Below are 21,976 nucleotides of genomic sequence, written 5' to 3'. Positions count from 1 at the left end.
TTTTAAAGCAATTCTTAACACTGCCAAACTAAACAAAGCCAGTCAAGATTCATAACAACTGGGAGGGCATCCTTAGAAGAAAGGAGTCTGCGGCAGGTGCCTTGTCTCAGGGACCCGCTGTCCCGGGTTACCCAGGCCTGTCCCAGCTTTCACACTGGGAATCCACCTCCCAGGACGACTGGTCACCCTGCACCCTTTACTGTTCCAACCAGAGGGGTGACACGCAGGAAAGACCCTTGGTTTGACTCTGGAGACTTACTACGTGGTATTTTTTAGGGTGCCTCAGAATCCCCAGAGGAAGCTGTTAAACAAGCAGATTCCTGTGTCCTGCCCTGGAGATTCTGATGCAGGACCAGGAGGACTGAGAGGGCCTCCGGAGGCGGCATTTTTAAGGACCCCAGGTCATTCCTATACGCGGCTTCAAGCTTGCTCAGCAGGGCCTCCTCCTTCTCTCTCCATACCCAGTGTCCTCTGAACCCTTCCCCGAGCGTCTGTGCCACCTGCTGCCAACTGCACAGCTCTGTTACCTCCCCGTTCACCGCGAAGAACAAGCCATGACAGGAGCTCCTGCCAGGAAGAGGTTAGCAGCTCAGCTCGCATCCAAACTCGCATACGAGGGTCCAGGAGCACTGATTCTTCTAAAGAAAGTATAAGTCGTGAAATACACAGGAAGTCCTCCTATTGCAGTAAGTGACACACAGATCTCTCCAATCCTCCATTCCTCGCTTAGGTTCTACCATGCTCCACACCATCCACAGCAAATATTTTCCTGGAAATTTGAAAACTGTCTGTTACCCTATCCTGTACAATTCTTTCCATGTGAATATAAGTCTGGGGTGTTAATTCTCACTCCTGGGCATAAGTCTGGACAAAAAGGATGGCATGGGGAGATCTGAAGGTGGTGGTGTAGGTAAACACCAGTACTTGCGGCCTCCCACAACTAAAATACAGAACCATCATCCAGAATCGCTGGAGAGCTGGCTGAATGCAAGTCCTACAACTAAAGAAGTAAAGACGAAAGCACACTATGACTGGGAGGGGGGTGGAGGCGCAGAATGGGCTGGTCCGGCCCCCACATGTGTTTTTTATTTTTAATCGGGAGGGAGAGAGTCTCTGCAGAAGCCACTCGGGAGGAGCAAGGGGCCCCAGCCCCATGCCAGCCCCCAGCCCAGGGTTCCAGAGCTGGGAGGAGAAGTCCCTGTAACTACAGGCTGTAAGAACTACCAGGGATTGTGGTCCAGTGACAAGGAAGCTGCTGGAGACCCAGGTGTCCCTCTTAAAGGGCCAAACACAAACCTATACGGAACAGCTTCCGAGCTCCAGCACGGGGGATCCAGACACAGGGAGGAACTGGACTGTCTGGCATCGGGAAGGGAACTCGGGGGTGGCTTCCCCCAGACAGGGGTGTTCACAGGAGTCACTGTTCCCGTGCTGGGACCTCCCCTGTCGCAGAGCTGACTGGCAGCCATATCCAGGTCTCAATCAGCCTGGCCTACACTGTTTGCTCTGCCCTCGTGACTCGCTGAGGTCCCACCCCATCCAATTTGCAGCCCCACCCACCCTGTTTGCAGCAGTATTTCCATATGAATGGCCTGCCTGGCTCAGGCTTCAGACTTTGGTAAAATCTCTCAAATAAGCTGCAGCTGGTGACAGCGTGCCCCAAACCTATCAATAAAAGGCCCAAGACTAGGCACTAGCACCAGCCTGCCTTGCTTCACAGCAGCTCTCCCACTCTTGTGCCAGCTGCTCCTCACAGCCTTTGGCCTGGAGGTCAACTCCTCCCAGAGATGCCAACAGCAATCAAGGCTCAATTACAAGACTGTGCACACAGCCCACACAGGGGCTCACCTAGAGTGCCCAGCTCAGGTGACTGGGGAGGCTGGGCCTTACAGAACCACCTGCTACACAGGCCACTCTACCAATTCCAGGAGACATAGCAGCTCTACCAAATACATAGAGACAAACACAGGGAAGCGGCCAAAATGTGGAGACAAACATGTCACAAATGAAAGAAATGGAAGCAAGCAAACTACTGGATACAGAGTTCAAAACCATTGTTATACGGTTACTCAAGGATCTTCATGAGACTTCCAAGGATTTTAGTGAGAATGTCAAAGACATGAAAAAGGACCAGTCAGAAATTAAGCATACACTAACTGAAATAAAGAACAATTTACAGGGATTCTACAGTAGAGGATTCTGAGAATCAAACGATTTGGAATATGAGGAAGCAAAAAAACACCCAATCAGAAGAGCCAAGAGAAAAAAGAATCCAAAAATAGGAAGAAATTATGTGCTCCACCCTCAAGGGAGCACATAATTTGTTAACTATCCTGGAGCTTCTGGGACAACTTCAAGTGTACCAACATTTGCATTATGGGGGTGCCAAATGAGGAATCTCAGTGGGAAGGGGGAGGGAGGGCAGGAAGAGATTAACCAAAGGTCTTACCTATGGACACAGACAGTAGGGTGGTGAAGGCCTGGGGTGGGGCAGGAACCGGGTGGAGGGGGGCAGTGTGGGGAAAAAAGGGAGACATCTGTAATACTCTCACAATAAGGTTTTTTTTTTTAAAGGGGTATGAGTTCAGTGACCTAAAGTAACATCACGGGGTTGGGGGTGGGGTGATATAATCATAAATTCCTAACCGGGAAAGGCATGATGGGTAGTTACAGTCCCATTAACTTCCGTCCTAAAAGGTTTAAGCAAGCCCTGTCCATTGTTCTTGTGCATCTAGGTTAACACACCCTTGGAATGCCAGAAGCAATCTTCTTTTACAGCCCCCTGGAAGGTGTGACCACCCTCAAGGGAGCACACAGTGTGTTCACTATCCTGGACCTGGTTTTCTCCCACCTTCATTTAATCTTCCTTACTTTCCCTCTTACTCTAAAGGCATAAAAGAAACTGCAAACCGGCATCTCCACAGCATCTGAGATCTTGCTTGCCAACAGTGTCATCAGTTTGGCTCAAATAAACTCTTACAAAAAAATCTCTATAGGTTGGACATTTCCTATGCAGACAAGTCAAAAGAAAATCTTACCTCAGGGTAGCTATTTGGTTCAGGTACTTATTTCTAAAGCCCGGGACAATCCTTACGTCACCTGGTTTTCATTAGTATGTGAGTCAGGCTCCGTTTTTGGTGCTTCTCAAACTTTGATGTACACAGGAATGCCCTGGAATCTTGTAAAAACAGAGCTTCTGATTGGCGGGTGTGGGTGGGGCAGGGCGTCTGCAGGTTGAACAGGCTCCGGATGAAGCCCAGATTGCTAGTGCCTGGACCACAAATGAGTGGCAAGGAGAGCTGACAGAGGGAAGTTGGCTCCCTAAGTCTATTTTTACTTATAATAAAAAGCCAAGTGAGCATTTATTCCTATCACAAGGCTATGAACCACTGTGCTATTTTTTCCTGAGATTTGCAGGAAATTTGTAGTGTAACCCCCACCTCTGGTGGGAGTGAGTTGGCAAGTAGTAAAGCCAAATTCCTTTTCATTGTACGTTCTTATCTCTGCTGTTTATTGAACTGCAAGCAATCAGAGTTAAATACTAAGCAGAAGACCTAGAGATTTAAAAAAGTACATGTGTAGGAAGGGGAGTGTTTGAAGAAGAAAATGATTTTAATTATAAAAAGGAGTTAAATGTGAGAAAACGCAAGTTGGCTAGCTTTGGAAGGGCAACTTTTGTTAAATCAACTCGGAAAACTGTCATCAGCTGCAGGGATGGATCCTTTAACTTGAAGGGGAGTGGGGGAATTAAAGGAGGCAGCGTGAGAGAGCCTTTAGTTTTGAACCCAACTGAGCAGAAGGTTTGGCAGGTGAATACCAGAGTAATTTTACATTTTGCTGTCCAAGATCCAGAGTGAAATAATGTTTTCTGTGTTATTATTGAAGTTCCTAAAAATTCAGTTGAAGAAAAGTGAAGATCACATTGAGATTAAACTCAAAAAAAGTTTCAAGGTATATACAAAGCATTATTTTAAAAATCATGTCATATTATATATTATTAGAGAAAAATACCGGGAGAGAGTACAGCCCAGGGCCAATGGCATTGTCTCTGGACAGTAGGACTCTGTTTACCTTTGGTTATGATATTTTGACATTTTCTAAAATTTTTTATTATAAAAAATAAAAGTGCTTTTTTAAAAAAATGGACAGGCTGAGATAGATGGAAGGAAAGGAGGGAAGAGAGAGAGGAAAGGAGAGAGAGAGAGAGAAAGGGAAAGGAAGGAAGGAAAGGAAGGAAAGGAAGGAAGGAAGGAAGGAAGGAAGGAAGGAAGGAAGGAAGGAAGGAAGGAAGGACTGAAGATGGCTTTTCCCTTGAAGGAAAATTTCTTTCCAATAGCAATTCCTTTACATATTTCTTTTGATTATGTCCTACACAAGTGTCTCCTATGTTTTTCTGGGATCATATTAATATGAAGGCTGTAATTATTACTGAAAGTGTTACATGAAATTGGAGTAACCAGAATCTTTAAAGTCCCAATCACTCTTCTGTAATCAATATGTTCTATTTCACACACAGCGTCTGGCATGCATGAAGTTCACAATGCTTCAAGGATAAAATGCAAGGTCTTTTCACTTCCTACCAGAACCCACAATGTGCCAACCAACCGTTGAAGTCCCCACATTCTCCCTGAGCCGCGCCGCCCAGCCATGGTGCCTGCAGACTCTCAGAGGGCAGAGGGCACTGGATCCCTGTGGGCATGCATAGTCTCCAGTGGTGGATAATGTGCACGAAATGTCCGGACAGAAAGAAACACGCTGAAAAAGTCTGCAAAACCACTAGCACCAGCAACAACCCGCTAGGTACCTTCAAGATGGTGATATTCCAGGTGAAGCTCTCCACAGCTTTTTGTAGTTTTCGCTCCTTCAGACCTTCCCTGGTGCCTATGCTGTGCAGGTGTTCGTGGAACTCCATGGCTGAAAGACAAAAGGACAAAGCAGATCACTTCTCCCTCCAGTCTGTGCTAACGGGCCAGCAGTATTTCATTTTCTAGGTATTGCTATATGATTCCAATGTCCGATGGAATTTTGTGAACATGTCTATTTAAGAATGTAATAATGGGGGAAACACTCAGAATTCATGGTATCAGCAAGCCAGAAGGTATGCACGTGAGAAATCTGGTTGTTCCACATGGTTTTGAAGGGCGAACAGGACACACAGGTTGGGTTCATTCTCCTTGTTTCAGAGGTGAGGAATCTGGACTCCGCTCAATGCAGAGCTTGATGCCTGTGGAGGGAGCAGGAGGAAGAGCTGGGACGAGAACCCAGGTTTTGGGAATCTCAGAGGACACAGTGTCAGCAACTGGGGATGAAATGAATGCAAAATGTATTTCCTGTCACAGGAGAGTCAATCTGAGATCAGACACCACGCCTGTTGTAAAGGGAAGAGGATGGGTGAAAGACATAAACTCTAACTGGACATTTATATTATGACTCTATAGAATTTACATAATCTGATATTCCCTGCTGTCATTCGAAATATAGAGGCTCCTCATACAGTGACACTGCAAGAGGGCAGGACTGGTATGATGGCCCTTTTACGGGTCTAATAAAATCAGGATTCATTGATTTTTTTGCATATTAAATTGCAATCAATTATCCCATCTCTGGCCAATGGGAATCCTTCAGACAGGTTTCTATGTCCTTTTGAAATGACCGATTAGCCTTTGATATGATTCTTGTTTTCTTGCACAAGATGTTCTAGACCAGCAGTCGCCAGCCTTTCGGCCCTCACGGACCACCAGTGGTTGGCGACCGTGGTTAGACGACCAACCCCACTCCCCACCTCACACTTGGAAGCAAGCATTTCTCTGGATTCTGTCAGGGGGGAATATTTAAAGGCCACATCTATCTTTTATTAAAGGGAAGAGTAAGATCTTGCTAAACTTTCAATTCTAATTTAAGTATACAGTGTTTTCACATACTATATATATTTTTAAATTTATGCTTATTTCTTATCTGTTAGCAGGGAAGGTCTTAATTCCTAACCACCTCAACATTACTATTACTAGTAAAATTGCTGAATCTAATTTAAACTATTTATTTTGGCCTTAGAATGTATCTTACTGAGAATGTTTGGTAAAAATATTGTATTCTAAGGTCAGTCAGAATAATTCTTTTCTCTACTTGGTTAAGTCACTTGCAAAGTACAACTAGATTCACTTGTTTCTTTTTCTTTTTCCATTTTTTTTTTCTGGATGTAATCTGTGTTATAATTATCTCAAAACGTTATTCCAAAGTCAAATTATATACCAAGGTGTATTCAGATAAGTTTTGCTTCCATCCTGGTCTCCACTACCCTGACCCTTCCCTCCCCCTATACAGTTTTATTAGTTTTTATTATCTTTTTATTATATTGCTAGAGCATTAAACCACACACACACACAATTTTCCCAGGTTACATGTGGGAGTCTCCCTGGCATGTGCTGTACTTCTAAACCACACACACACACACACACGATTTTCCCAGGTTACATGTGGGAGTCTCCCTGGCATGTGCTGTACTTCTAAACCATACACACACACACACACAATTTTCCCAGGTTACATGTGGGAGTCTCCCTGGCATGTGCTGTACTTCTAAACCACACACACACACACACACACAATTTCCCCAGGTTACATGTGGGAGTCTCCCTGGCATGTGCTGTACTTCTAAACCATACACACACACACACACAATTTTCCCAGGTTACATGTGGGAGTCTCCCTGGCATGTGCTGTACTTCTAAACCACACACACACACAATTTCCCCAGGTTACATGTGGGAGTCTCCCTGGCATGTGCTGTACTTCTAAACCACACACACACACACACACGATTTTCCCAGGTTACATGTGGGAGTCTCCCTGGCATGTGCTGTACTTCTAAACCACACACACACACACACACACACAATTTCCCCAGGTTACATGTGGGAGTCTCCCTGGCATGTGCTGTACTTCTAAACCACACACACACACAATTTCCCCAGGTTACATGTGGGAGTCTCCCTGGCATGTGCTGTACTTCTTAAAAAATGGCCAGGTGAGGTCCTAGCGCTGAGACCACATGTGCTGACGGGGAGGGGGGAGGGGGTAAATTAAGAGTTAATACTGGACTTCAGCAAGACCTGGGTTTCAGGGCCTGAATCATTAATACTCATAGTGTTTATATTTCCAGCAGTCGGGAGGTACACGAATCACGGAGGTGTGGTGGACAGAATCCATGACTGGAATACAGGAAGGAGAGACGCAACAGAGTTGTGTGCCGGGGGTAACTCTCTGTAAACAAGAAGACATACGCCTGGATGGTCTTCGAGGTGCACAGGACGAGACATGGAGGGAATGGAAGTGATGTTACCACTACAATTGCCTGACCAGATGTGGGGTATAATGTTGCTTTTTTATTACAAATTTCAAAACTGGCACAAAGGTGTGACACAACATGGGGGATTTTTCAACAACAAAGTTATCTGCGTGGAAGCCTCACTCCACTAGAGACGGACTGTTTGTCTTGCTGAACAGTTCATCACTGTAACTGGGTAGAAACTTCCTTTAATATGGCCTTTCTCCTTTCTTTCCTTTGATTCAAGCTGGGCTCACCCAGGACCCTGCCTCACCTGCCTCCTTCTCCCTTGCACAACCACTCCCTTAAGCAGTAAGCCCTCAGGACGAGATTCTGATCGGCATCAAATAATAATCTTTAGAACAAAGCCTCCGGTCTGCTGACCACAGAGACGAGAGATAACACTGAGGCCTCAGTTATGTTTCACCTCCAGGCCCAGAAACGCAGTGAAACCAGACAGACAGATGCCACGACTGACATCAGGACCAGATGATCAACTACCCTCTTCCCCAGCGCCGGCCAATCAGTAGCAACCTGCACCCTGACCACAATGCCAACTCCCTTAGTCACCATGGCCAGGAATTTCCCCTGGACAGCCACCCCGGGAAGCCATGTGAGCCAGGTCTTGGAGCATTAGCTAACGTGTCTCTGGGCGTGGGCCACATCCTGAAAATAAACCCTCACTCTGCTGTAAGCTCTTGTCGGTGTCTCTTGGGGCTTTGAGGAGCACAGGCAAACTTACCCCTTTAGTCCGATAACGTCACCCCTAAGGTAATGAGGCAGTGACACCAGCTGCTCCCTGGGCCTCATTCCAACAAGGAGAAACCCACAGATAATACAAGCACGGAAGAGCGGACGGAGGCAGCCTGGCTCTGACCAACATCCACCCCGGATTTAAAGAAAGCAGCTTTCGGGAAGTTCAGAGGAACACAGGCCAGAGGCGGTAACACGACAGGCTGCTTTGAGAAGGACCGAGGGCTCCAGGGGGAACAGTCGAGATGGTGAAAACGATACTGATAAGGAAGAAATGGGAAATAAGCGTAGCTGTTTTAAAAAGCTCATATTTGACATGTTTATTAAAAAGTGAGACTAGAGAGTTCCCCTTTATCTTCCCCCTCTTAAAATATCTGCAGTCCAATAAAAGTCTATAGGGAAGTGCAAAATGTATTATTAACAAAGTTCTTTAAAAATGGGGCAAAAAAGGCGATGAGCTGAAAACTGGAAAAGTTATGTTAAGATAAAAACTCCCAATTTTTAAAGTGACCATTGTCATTGATTTCATTATGCTGCACGACAGATGTGTTTCTTTAAAAACTATTTTTATATTATTAACTTATAGACTGACCAGTGCAAACGTGTTACTCACCTGCTGATATGAAGCATATGCTGATTTCATTTTCATGGGAATAAAGGGTTCTCACCGTGGCCTGTGCAGCATGATTGCTCCCTCACGCCTCCCCTGTCCTATGCCAAGTCGAGGGCAAGGCCTTAGGCACACAATGCCGGGGAGCAAGAGGCAGCTCACGGGGCGCTTTACATACACTGCAGAGGAGACTTGGAGAGGGGCACAGAATCTTCCCAAGGAAATGGTGAAGAAGGACTGGAATACTGGTTTGCCTGAGCACAATAACCCAAGACTTTCCAACTACCATGCATTATTTCTGAATGAGTCCCTGCCCTTAGAGGAGCGAATGCTAATTACGTGCATCAGATAATTATGCTGTGAGGAAGAACACTAGGGCTATTGGAGCCAGTTCCAAGGGAATACAGAGGGAGCAGAATGAGATTATGCATTTGAACTGGGTCAGTCCCTATATAACAAGAAAATCTAATTATATATCTAAGATGCAAACTGCATTATTCCCTTGATATTAAATTACCAGGAAACCTATTCTAACATCACAGGGGTCTTTTTGGTTCTTTACATCAACAGTGAGTATAAAGGACTTGTCTGGGGTAGATGTTAACTTTCTCCCTATTTCCCAAATTATTTTCAGCAAAGAAACATGAACCCAATGAAAAAGTCCTTATCTCATTAAGAATCTTAAAAGTATCTCTCTTCTCCTTCTGTGAGTCTTACCATACTGTCGAAAGAGCAGATGAAAGAGTAGCTGGTGAAAATCAGATACGGAAAAACTTTCAGACTACGTTACCACACGTCCCATACCCCCTACAAAAAAAAACAAGTTGTTTGTGCTTTAAAACTCCTGGTTCTATAGTTTCAGTTTGAGGTGGTGGGGTTAGGAGCTGGTGGAAGGTGAAGGAATCTGGAGCTCCCACTGTGTAGACCAGGATGGGACATTGATCAGCTCTTGGGGGAGCCCAGGGTAGACAGGGAGCGCATGTGAATCCAACTGCAGATGGACAGCCAGAAGTGGGGGAGGCAGGGAGTTAGGAGGTTGCTCCAGTAATCCAGAGAATTTGAAGGCCTCTATTGTGTGAGAGAGCTTGGAGGAAAGGTAACTCAGCAAAGGATTTGGGGGAGAGAACCTATAAGGGGATCCTGGGGGCAGGCTTCCCAGAGAGGGGATCTCAAACCTCAGTGTACAACAGAGTCCCTGGAGGTGCCTGTTTAAAAGGCGGTTTCTCTGCCTCTCCCCAGCACTCTGATGCCCAGACAAGGACATTTCTGGCAGATTTCCATGCCAGAGGGCTAGGGATCGCTCTGGGGAAAACCAGAACAGGAGGATGGGGAGATGGGATTGAGATAGGAAGTCATGATGAAGATGCAGAGCAAGCCCAGTAGGTGTCAGAGGGCCACAGGTACAGGAGCATTTCAGAAACCGTAGAATTACGATACAGCAACGCCTATCCTGAAAAAGGGAAGGACAGGAAGGGGGGTGAGGAAGTCAAGGCTCTTCCTTTTTTTAAATAACTGGCCCAGCTCATGTGTACAAATATTTATTTCAAAATTATTTTATCTTAAATAAGATTTCTTTCTTTGTTTTCTAAGTTTCTTGTTCATTAAAAAGGACTCTAATGTGAAACAATCAGGAATATCTACTTGAAGAGGTAAAACTGAACCATTACCCAAGAATTTCTTTATATGTGGATTTTTCAGAATAGATCTCAATTTCTGTAATTAGTAGTCAATCTCCATAATATTGAGGTACAAAAGGTTGCATCATTTTGGATAATGAAAGGAATTATTGTTTCATGAAGTAATAACACTAACTGGTCAGCCAATAACATTCATTGATCACACACCATGTACAGGCCATTTGACCATATGCTGTGTTGAGTCCCATCTGTAAAAAGCTACTGATTTCTAGAAACACAGGAGAACAAGGCAGGTTAAGAGAACTAGTACTTCTATTATCAGTTCACTGACAATTCTTTCATAAAGAGATCTTTACAGTTTTGTTCTAGAATACAATGGCTGTGTTTAGAGGCATTTGTTTAGCAAATAGGGCAATAGCATTAAAATTATGACGTGAGATACATAACAATTGCTGCTTTTTAAAAATCAATGTCAAAATAAATTGTGTAGGTACAATATCAAGCCAGGATTTCTGTACTAGGAAACAAACTATATTTGGGAGATCTAGCAGGCATGTATGAACTATATACTATAATGTAAAAGGTTATAAAATAAATGACAAACAACTGGTAATTTAGGGTTAGATTAACTAATCTCAAAAAATACACTGAAAAGAATAAATCAGACAAGTTTAAATTTCTGAAAACCTGAGGAAGTCCATCTTGCATTTTCACTTAAATGACTAGATAGAACATGGAAAGATAGTAAATACTCCTAAGGTGCAGTAGATTGCCCTTGCACCTGTTATAAAAGTGTAAGCAATTATATTGGAAAGTTACCTAACAAGGAAGACGAGGGCCATGTGGATATTTATAACATCATTCTCAGGCCACACAAAATTATCAACTTAAAAATTGGCCTGCTCCATTTGGTCAAACATTTAATTAACTCACCCCTACTGCCTTGGCAGGGCCAGGCCAAATGATTTTGTGGGCCTTGTACAGCTGCTGGGCCAGATGTTCCCCACCTCTGCATTAGGCGCTGAAACAGGGGGCTTTCTAGTGCCAAAGCACAACTGCTTTCCATTGATTAATTAATTATAGGTAAGAAAAATCTACAATCTTGAAAATAATGAGAACTTTAATGAAATTTTTTTTGTGATGACTATCTACAAAAGTCAATTATTTAAAAGTTTAAAAATTACAGATTTGAGCCAAAAAAGATTAAATGTTGTTAGAGAATGTGGCTATGAGCTCGCATGGCCCGACACTGCCTGGGGACTTACAGAGAGCTATGGCCAGGCATTGGTGCCAAACGAGAGGGAGGCAGGTTCTTGACTGAGTCGCTGCTGCTTAGTGACAAGAATTCCCACTGTGAAAACAATTTCAGGTTCAGAAATAGAAACCAGGACAGTAATAATGAGGGAATAAGTGGGGTTGTTTTCTTTTTTCAGGAACAAGTTCTATTTCCCTGTATATTTCCAGGATCTTCATCGTAAATGTGTATATTTTAGATCCACGTGTAGATGTTACATTACCTTAGAGTTAGTTGTTTAACATAAATACTTGTATTTTTCTATTAGTTAATGGCCCAATCTAGTCTGATTTGAACTAAATGGCATTATAAGAGCCTCAAAGAAAGCATGGCTTTGCCCATGATTTTTAATGGTGAAACATTTTGGGTCAAATACCAGTATTAAGAGGTAGAGGTTGGGGAGGCAAGCAGGAGTCCTTGATTCTACTAAATCATTGCATCAAAGTAAGACATGAGTTAACATTTAATTCTGGCCAAAGAAATGAAAATCTTTGTTAAGTGTTAGTAAACTTCATTTGAAAATCAATAATAATTAGGTAAATAGTCTTTTGAAAAGTGTGACTGTTATATAACTGTGATGTGCCATATTATTTAACAGTCAAAATATACTATGTGTTTAAGGGCATTGAAGTTGAAGGCTGTGAGCATACATCCACACCCAACGATGCACATGGGAACATGGCCTAAAGCTCAGGGTGAGTGATGTCCAGAAAGCAGAGAATGGTTATGTCTCACACACAGACCTGGCTGGGCCTGGCTGAGGCTGCTCTTCTGCCAGAGGGTTCTCTTTGAGCATTTCCTGCCCTGTGCCCAAACCCTACAATGACCCCATGACCCCAAGTCTCTGTTCCTAGTGAAAAGCTGTGGGTTATTTTCCTTCTGGAATGTTAGCCAAGAAGAAAATCTGCTTAGATTCCTTTGTGATAATGAACTTGGGAACTAAGTAGATAGACAGCAAACCATGAAACAGCAGGGAAAGGACAAATGGAAAACCCATACTCATGTGATTTCCACACGAGTTTAGCTCAGTCTGGTCTACAGGGAATAGAAGACACAGGCCATGGGACCAAAGAACATGGCAATGGGTCCATGGTGGGGACTGCACCAATCATTTAACCGTTTGGTTTAGTTATAATGTTAAATTTCACAAAAGTTTATTATTTCGTTTTTATGTAAAGAAGTATATTTTAGAAAGTTATTGCTTCTTTCCATGTCCTCTCTCAAAAATCTAAACAGCTCAAATTTTTTTATACTGGTAGGTGTTGGTTTCACGTAATTTTTCAATTATTATTTTAAAATACTTTGTAACTTAAATATTGTAAAGGTTTTCCTTGGAGAGGCTTAGTGACAAAACAATGAAATTTAATGCTGACACAAGTAACATGTTTTATAAAAATTAATAAATGAGTGTAAATTTCCTAAGATGATATAATTAAGAATGTTAGTATGACTGCATAAAATGGAATGTAGTGAAGAGAAATTTCCACTTCTCATCAAATTTCCTGCTTCCCATCACAGATAAACTTAGATGAAAACCAAACAGCCATATCCTATCCTAACCCTAAACCTATTACTAGCACAAGAACAGGCATTTATATAAATGGAAAATAACAGAGACCCCAGAAATCAACTCACACCATTATGGTAATTAATATTTGACAAAGAAGGTCAGAGAATACATGGAGTAAAAAAAGTCTCTTCAATAAATTGTGTTGAGAAAATTTGACAGGTACATGCAAAAAAATGAAGCCAGACCACCAACTTACACCATACACAAGAATAAACTCAAAATCGGTAAAAAAAATTAAGTTTAAGTCACAAAACAATAAAAAATCCTTGAAGAAAATATATGCAATAAACTCTCAGACATCTCACTGATACATCTCCTAGGGCAAAAGAAACAAGGAAAAAATAAACAAATGGGACTACATCAAATTAAAAAGCTTCTGTATAACAAAGAAACCATCATCAAAATGAAAAGTGAGCCCACTGCATGGGAGAACACATTTGCCAATGAAACATCTGATAAAGGGTTAATTTCCAAAATATATGAAGAACTCAAAGGAAGATAAACAATCCAATCTAAAAACGGGCAAAAGACCTGAATGGACACTTCTCCAAAGAAGACATACAGATGGCCAAGAGACATGAAAAAATGCTCAAAGTCGCTGATCATCACAGAAATGCAAATTAAAGCCACAATGAGGTGGAGGAGAACCAAGATGGTGGCTTAGGTAAACGCTTGTACTCGCCGCCTCCCACAACCACTTCAAAATTACAACCAAAATACAGAACAACCACCATTCAGCCTGAAAGTTGACTGAATGGAAATCCTACAACTAGAGAAGCAGAGAAGAAAGCACACTGAGACTGGTAGGAGGGGGGAGGCATGGAACAGGCTGGTCTGACACCCACATGTGCCATTTTTAAATTGGGAGGGAGATTGTTTCTGCAGAGGCCGCCTGGAGGAGCAAGGGATCTCAGCCCCACACCAGACCCCCAGCCCAGGGTTCCAGAGCTGGGGAGAGAAGTCCCTATAATTTTGGGCAGTAAAAACCAGGGGGATTGTGGCTAAGCGACTCCAAGGCTGCTGGAGACCCCAGTGTTCCACTTAAAGGGCTGGTGCGTGAATTTACCTGGACTCGCAGCACCGGGTGGCTTTGGGGGACCCAAAGATCTTACGTATAGACAGTAGGGTGGTGAAGGCCTGGGGTGGGGAGGGAACCAGGTAGAGGTGGACAACAGGGGGGAGAGGGGACATCTGTAATACTCTCAATAATAAAGATTTTAAAACAGTAACAAAAAGTATAATGAGGGCCTGGCCAGCGTTGACCTATGAACCAGGAGGTCACAGTTCCATGCCCGGTCAGGGTCCATGCCTGGGTTGCAGGTTCAATCCCTAGTGTGGGGTGTGCAGGAGGTAGCTGATCAATGATTCTCTCTCATCATTGATATTTTTATCTCTCTTTCCTTCTCCCTTCCTCTCTGCAATCAATAAAAATATATATTTTTAAAAACTACAATGAAGTATCACCTCACACCTGCCAGAATGGCTACCATCAGTAAATCAACAAACAACAAGTGCTGGTGCAGCTACTATGCAAAACAGTATGGAGATTCCTCAAAAAATTAAAAATGGAACTGCAATTTGACCCAGTTATCCCACTTCTGCAAATATATCCTAAGCCTCCCAGAACACCCATCAGGATGAATATATGCACCCCTTTGTTCAGATAGCCGGTGCCCATTAGTAGAAGAGTGGATAAAAAAGCTATGGGACATTTACACAATGGAATACTATCTATAATAATATAAGCGTAATATGCAAATCGACCGAACGGCTGAACAGCAGAATGACCGTCTGGACGACCATGCTATGACACGGACAGGCACCAGGCCAGTCAAGGCGGGTGCGATGTAATTGGTCAGGGGGGCCCCCACCATCGCCCTATGATCACCCTGCAGAGGAAGGCCCAGGCCACTGGCTGGCGGGGCGATCAATGGGCGGGGGGGGGGGGGGAGGGGAAGAAAAGGGGGTGGCGGCAGACACAGGTAGCGCCAGGCCAAGGTGGGTGTGGGTGGAGGGTGGGGCCGGCTGCTGGCAGCCAGGGGAAGCCCGGTCCCAGGTGCCAGAGGGAAGCTGGTGCCAGCCGCCATGGGAAGGAAGGCCTACTCTTGCACGAATTTTGTGCATCGGGCCTCTGGTACAGATATAAAAAGGAAGAACTTCTTACCCTTTGGGACAGCATGGATGGACCTGGAGATTATTATGCTAAGCAAAATAAGCTGATCAGAAAAAGACAAGTATCACATGATCTCACTTATATGTGGAATCTAATGAACAAAATAAACTGACAAATAGGTCAAGAGGCATAGATGCATGGAACAGACTGACAGATCTCAGAGGGGAGGGGTGAGAAGGATGGGAAGAGATTAACCAAAGAACTCCTATGCAATAGTGTGGTGAAGGCCTGGGGTCGGGGAGGGGGGGGGGCTGTGTTGTGAGGGCAGTAAAGGGGGAAAAAATGGGTGATATTTGTAATACTATCAACATTAAACAAATTAAAAAACATATGACCTATATAATACTAAGATATGAGAGAGGCTTTTGCTTTGAAGAGAAGGGGGTTTCAGTCAGAAACATGGCATCATTTCCTCTTCAATTGAAACTGATGCCATTTATTCTTGCCAAACATAAAGCAGATAACCTTTCAAACATTCTGGTTGGGATTTTCTCTACCAATATAAATGATATAAACCTAAAATATACCATGTAGCATATGGCTAAAAATTTTTAGAAGTATAATTTTTAAATATACTCATAATATATATTTAAAATTTTAATTTATTTCAAATGTCCCAAATTAGGTGTAGTGAGCTAGTTCCTGGAAAATGGAATATAACACAGGTCTATTTGGGATCTCATTCAAGAGGTCAGTTTATCAACAGTATCCAAAGTACCGCAATACAACATGGTCTGCATGTGTCTTGTGGCACAATATCAAAGTATCTTGAAAACAAAATATGGATATCTCATCATTTTTCCAACTAATTTACATAAGTCCTTGTTAAAGTATTCATCCTCTGTAAATTATCCATTGCCCCAGAATGCCAGCGGTTGAAGTTTGGGGTGCCGCGGAAACGTGGGTGTTTATACCATAATCCCATGGAACATGGAAATGCCTAATTAGTTTTCATATAGTTCCAGTTGGTAGTCTCTTTTTCTTGGCCCTTCCCAAACAATCTTGGCATTAACAAAAACCAAACTATTTTAAGATGGATTTTGAGCTGTTAAATCTCGTTCCATAGGAGGTGGAAGAGATAAACCAGGTCTCTTAAATATATCCACGAAACCCAGATGGATGGCACGCTCCCCGAGACGACACAGCCGCAGCAGTATAATTGTGAATGGATTATATGGAGAATGTTCTACTTGCTCTGCCAGCAGGTTCCACTTGGGTAAGTCTAGGTAAGATGAAGTTGCATGACTTATAGTCTTTTGTGGTATCTAATCACCACGCCACCATGCCAAACATATGGCCACATGACTCACCTGATCACAGAGGAGGGGTGTTTTGCAGGACCCTCCTCACTTCATTTCACTGAGAAATAAAAAGGCTTCTTCACCCCAGTTACACTGTTAAGTCGACTCTTCCTCTGCCAGTTGGGCCTGGCCACCATCACCAAGACTCTAATGACCTCACTGTTCCTCATCTCCCTTTCTTTTTACACCTCTTCTTACTTTACGAAGATAGTGTGGCTCAATACTTTGAAAAGTAGAAATGGGTATGCTTTTATTTTAATTATCTTTCTCTTCCCTATCTTTCTGTCTCCTTGCTCCCCTCCGGTCCGGCAGCCATTATTCCCTCTTACGTATCCTTTCGGAGAGGGAGGTACTGACAGGCACACAGGGCTCCATTCTCTCACCTCCTACACCAAAGACTAGTAAGGAGCACACACTGTTTGCCTTACCTTTTCAAACTACATCTTATGTATACACACAAGTAAGATATACATGTATACTGTGTATTTATATACTTTTTACTTGTATATATACTAAAGGTCTGCCATATATCTGTATATATGTTGTGTGTAGGTGAATAGATATACAGGGTGGGGCCAAAATAGGTTTGTAATTGTGAGTATGTGAAACACAGAGCTTATTCTTGTATTATTAATTATTGTATTATTTTCCATATGAACAACTGTAAACCTACTTTTGCCCTACCCCTGTATTTCATTCTTTTTTATGGTAGCGTAATGTTCCATTCTATACATCTATCTTAATGTATTTAATAAGGGCCTTCTACTGAACATTTAGGTTGTTCTAAGTGTTACAGGGAATCCGGTACATGTCTTTCCCCAAGTACATGATCATATCTGCGTAAACTCTGAAAAATGGAATTGCTGTTTCAGTGTCTATCATGTGCAATTCTGAAACTTACTGCCATATGGCCTTCCCTGGGTGCGAACCCAAAGTACATCCCCCAGCAATGTGTCAGTTTTGGTTTCTCCCATATTCTCACCAATCCGTCATGACCTGTGTGTGATGGAGCTTTGGGGTCCTTGAGTCAAATGTTTGGAACTGATGCATGAAAAAATGTTGAAAAAAGGCATCTCCTTGAAATACCTCATTTACTCAACTTCTGATCAACCACCCAAGCTACAGTCACTGTTCGGGGTGGCGGGGGGGTGTTGTACAAGACTCCTGCGGGGTCTTCCAGCATCTGCACTTGCCCAGACCCCCCGACCCATGCTGGCGTAGCCACTCCTCTGCTCAGACCGTCAGAATGACCTCTCATCTTCCTGAGCGCAGGGCCAGCATCCTCACCAGGGTGTGGCCTCCCTGGCCACCTGGCCCTCCTCCCCTCACAGCACCGCAGCCTCACTGGCCTGCAGGTTCCTCCTGCACACCAGGCGTTCTCACCTCAAGGCCTCGCCTCGGTGGCCCCTCTTCCCGGGACAAGCCCTTTCCAGATGTTTGAAAAGCTTGCTCTCCACCTCCAGGCACATCTCAGCACAAATGTCACTGGTTCACGGAGGTCTTTGTGGAGCACTTCATTTAAGAGGCCCATTCTGGCACCCTACTTCCTTATCTGCCTCACTGTTTTCAAAACACTCATTGCTGTCTGATACACTTCCCTGTATTTTTTTTTTAATCTCCCACAACTAGATTTCAGCTTCATGAAGGCAGCAATTGAGGCTTTTTGTTCATAACTGTATTTATACCTGGGACAGGTTTGCAACTTTTAGAATGAGGCTGAACATCTTTTCATTTTGTTTAGTCTTTCGAATTTCCTTATCATGAACTGTGTTCCTATTCTTTGCAAAGAAAACAAACATTGGGGTTGTTGGCCTTTAGCTTACTGATTTTTGGAGTTTCTTACATGTTAGGGATATTAGCCCTTTCTGGTATGTATTGTTAACAATTTTCTCAGTTTTTCCTTTTTTTTGAGACTTTGCTTGTGACAGATCTGCCACCAAAATTCTTTTCATGCCGACCAATACACCACGGCTGCTGGCTCAATGTCATGTTACAGCTTCTGGGTTTGTGCCGTTCCCTTGCCTGCACCTCCACCCTCATTGCTGCTCTTTATCACAGCTGCTACTAGCATGGGTCACAACTGGATGGCACCCTGTGTGGTGAGAGTCTTCCACATGCCCCCACCTCCACCCCGAGGGCAGGGAAGTGAAGTCCCCAGCTTCCATCAGACTGAGAGTAAGGACCTAATAAATGTCTGGTAAATGAATGAATGAATAAGTGCAGCATTCGATGTTCAATTCAATTCAAACTATATTTACTGAGTGCTAGCTTTGTGCCAGGCCAGCTTTCCTGGCATGTGGGACACGTTATGAATAAACTGAGATCCCTGCCCTTAAAGAGCTGACATTCTATTTGGAAATAGATAATCGATAAGCAACAGATGTAGGTAAACTATAGGGCAGGATAGAAGGTAATGACTGCTCTAGAAAAAGACAAAGTAGAGCAGGGTTAGGGGATCAGGTGTGCCGGAGATGCTTCTAAGCTTTGATGCTGAACATCCAGTTCTGAATTATCTATATATATAAAAGCCCAAGTGACCATTATGACCAAATGACCAGAATGACCAGTTGCTATGATGTGCACTGACCACCAGGGGACAGATGCTCAATGCAGGAGCTTCCCCCTGGTGGTCAGTGCGCTCCCACAGCCAACCACCCACAGCCAACAGCCAGCCAACCTCCTGTGGTCCGTCTCCCTGACAGGCAGGCCCCGATCGCCTGATCAGGGCCTGCCGACCAACCTTCCCCAGTTCCTCCCCCTAGCCGGCCAACCTCCTGTGGCCCCTCCCCCTCTGGCCAGCCTGGCCCCGATTGGGGTTGGGCCAGCTGGCCAACCTCCTGTGGTCCCTCCCCCCCAGCTGGTCCCGCCGGGCTGGCCAGGCTGAGGGACCCCACCTGTGCATGAATTCATGCACTGGGCCTCTAGTAGACTCATAATCATATCCCAGGATTTTCTCTGTTTCCTCCAACCCTTTCCTCCTTGGAGAACTCATCCAATCAAGTGAGTTTTCATTTGGATGACACCAATTCTATCTCTATCTGTAAGCCTGAATCCATCCCAAGCTTCATTAGAGTTGCCTCAACAACTTATTAGCTATTTCCATTTGACCACCTGCTATGTTCTGAATGTTACAATCCTAATACTGAATGTGATGTATCAGGAGGCGGGGCTTTGGGAGGTGCTTAGGTCAAGAGGGTGGTGCCCTCATGAATGGGTTAGCATTCTTGTAAAGGGAGCCCAGAGAGCTCCCTAGCACCTTCCACCAAGAAGAACATAGCGAGATGGTACCATCTATGAACTAGGAAGTGGACCCTCACAAGCCACAACATCAAACCTCCTGGCACCATGATCTTGGACTTTCCAGCCTCCAGACCTGTGAGAAATAAATTTCTGTTGTTTATAAGCTATCCAGTCTATAGAATTTGTTACAGCAGCTAGCACAGACTAAGACACCATCCTCCTATGATCTCATACTCATCACACCTACATCAGACCTTCACACTCAACTTCTTCCTATTCTAACATTGCAGGCATCCATGTTCCATTGCTGGGAGAAATATTTGAATAGGCAGGGTAAAGGAGAGAGATGAGTCAATCAGGAGTCCCCAAGCCTGTCCCTCTTTAGTGGGCCCACTACCAATGAATCACGCAAGCAAGTGCATGTCTGAATTTGAACAATTACTTGTTCCCTTTGAGGGCAAAGAGGCTCCCAAATGAGCATGAACCAGGAGAGGGCCTGTTGTGCTCCACCCTCTATAGAGAGGTTCTCAGCCTGAATGTGCTCATTCAAATGCATATTCCTGAGCCAGACCCCCAAAGATTCCATATTGGGGTGATACAAAGAAATTGCATTCCATAAGGAGAAATACTATTAGTATGACAGCTGACTGGGGAATCTTGAAGCAGGATGGGTGATGGGCACAGGCGGTGGTGGGGGTGTGGGGAGACAGCGTGGGTTTCTAAAACCCGTTGCTTATTTTGGAAGTTTTGCCCTGAGTTGGTCTAGTTGTCACCTTTGTGACCATTCCCTCTACCCTCTCTTATCAGCGATGAAAGTTCGTTTGGGAGAATCCAGGGGGAAGACAGGCTGGCCAACCCCTGAAGGCCTCCATGCTTCTTGGCTGCCCATGGCTCCACTAACTGTGTGCTAGGAGAGCACCTAGGAGAGGATGTGGTGGTTCGGCACCCGTTCCTTAAGAACAGGGAAGACGCCGAGGGCTCCAAAGGAGTTACGGGCATCCGACTTGGTCCTTAAGTCTCGCCTTCAGCAGTCACTCTCCACCTTCAAAGTCAGGCATTAACTTTCCTCCTTGAAACTCATGTTGCTGGGCTGTACTTTATGTATCCCGTGCCGCTGTATGGGCTCACCTCTTTTAGCTGGTCATCTTTTTAAGTAACTGATGAAGACATTCCAAAATTAGACCATTATTCTCAGATCACTGTATTTTAGAGCCGATGGGGCCAGGAAGGAATCACAATCCCATGTCACTTGGAAGGAGGAAAATCAGGCAAGAGAGGAGTCAAATGACTAACCTCGTATCGTACAGCAGGACATGGATGGTACAGAAGGCACAAGAACATGGGAAGAACCTCCTTAGTCTGTAAAATGGATCTGAGAAATATCCCGACATAAATGAAAACAAAAGTTATAGGCTCCCAGGTCTCCTTTTGTCAACATTTTCAAACAGAACACTTGTGCAGTGCTCTCAGAACAAATCTTCCAGATGATTTATGTTTAGTCTGTTGGGCAAGATAATGATGTGAGCAAACCAAGAGATAGATGGTGACAGGTTGCTTACTTGGTAACCTCCGCTCCTAAAAACACACTGAGATCCAAGGAGTTTGCAAAATAAAAAAGGTCTCTGAGCAATCAAATCCAAGTCTTGTAGGTCTGCCCAACAGCCTGCTTCTTCTCCCCACAGGGGAGTGCGTCAAGCTCTCATCTGCTTTTAGGTAAAATAAATCCATCAAGCCTGGTCACAGGGGAGATGCCAACTGCTCCGCAGACTAGAAGCAGTAAATTAGAAGGAAAAATACAAGTGGAGTACAATAGTCGGAAATGCAGTACCAATTAGCAGTAGGAAGTGAAATTTGAATGAGATGGAATTTAACTATTAACCCTGGGTATGGAATCTCAACAGACAGAGCGAGGCCATTCATTGGCTGTGCAGGTAAAGGGTATCCCAAAATGTAAAGGCTCTCTGGGAAATGGCCACATAATAATAATAATAATAATAATAATAATAATAATATTATAATAATAATAGATGCCCCTCAAGATGACCCAGAGTCATCGAAAACTCAAATTAGTTTT

The 21,976-nt window shown here is 44.0% G+C and overlaps 1 protein-coding gene across 3 annotated transcripts in view; it reads right to left on the bottom strand.

Annotated features, from left to right (window-relative positions):
- PLCL2 (phospholipase C like 2) overlaps nt 1-21,976 on the bottom strand; it is a 172,438-nt gene that overhangs the window by 6,812 nt on the left and 143,650 nt on the right. For all 3 annotated transcript variants that reach the window (XM_080672178.1, XM_080672180.1, XM_080672179.1), the window contains one exon: nt 4,805-4,914. In XM_080672178.1, the coding sequence (XP_080528304.1) occupies nt 4,805-4,914 (110 nt within the window). The remainder of the gene's footprint in view (nt 1-4,804; nt 4,915-21,976) is intronic.

The sequence above is a fragment of the Plecotus auritus genome, assembly GCF_963455305.1.
Source record: "Plecotus auritus genome assembly, chromosome: 6".
NCBI lineage: Eukaryota > Metazoa > Chordata > Mammalia > Chiroptera > Vespertilionidae > Plecotus > Plecotus auritus.
The sequence above is the reverse complement of the archived record's forward strand: the minus strand, read 5'-3'. Positions and strand labels throughout refer to the sequence as shown.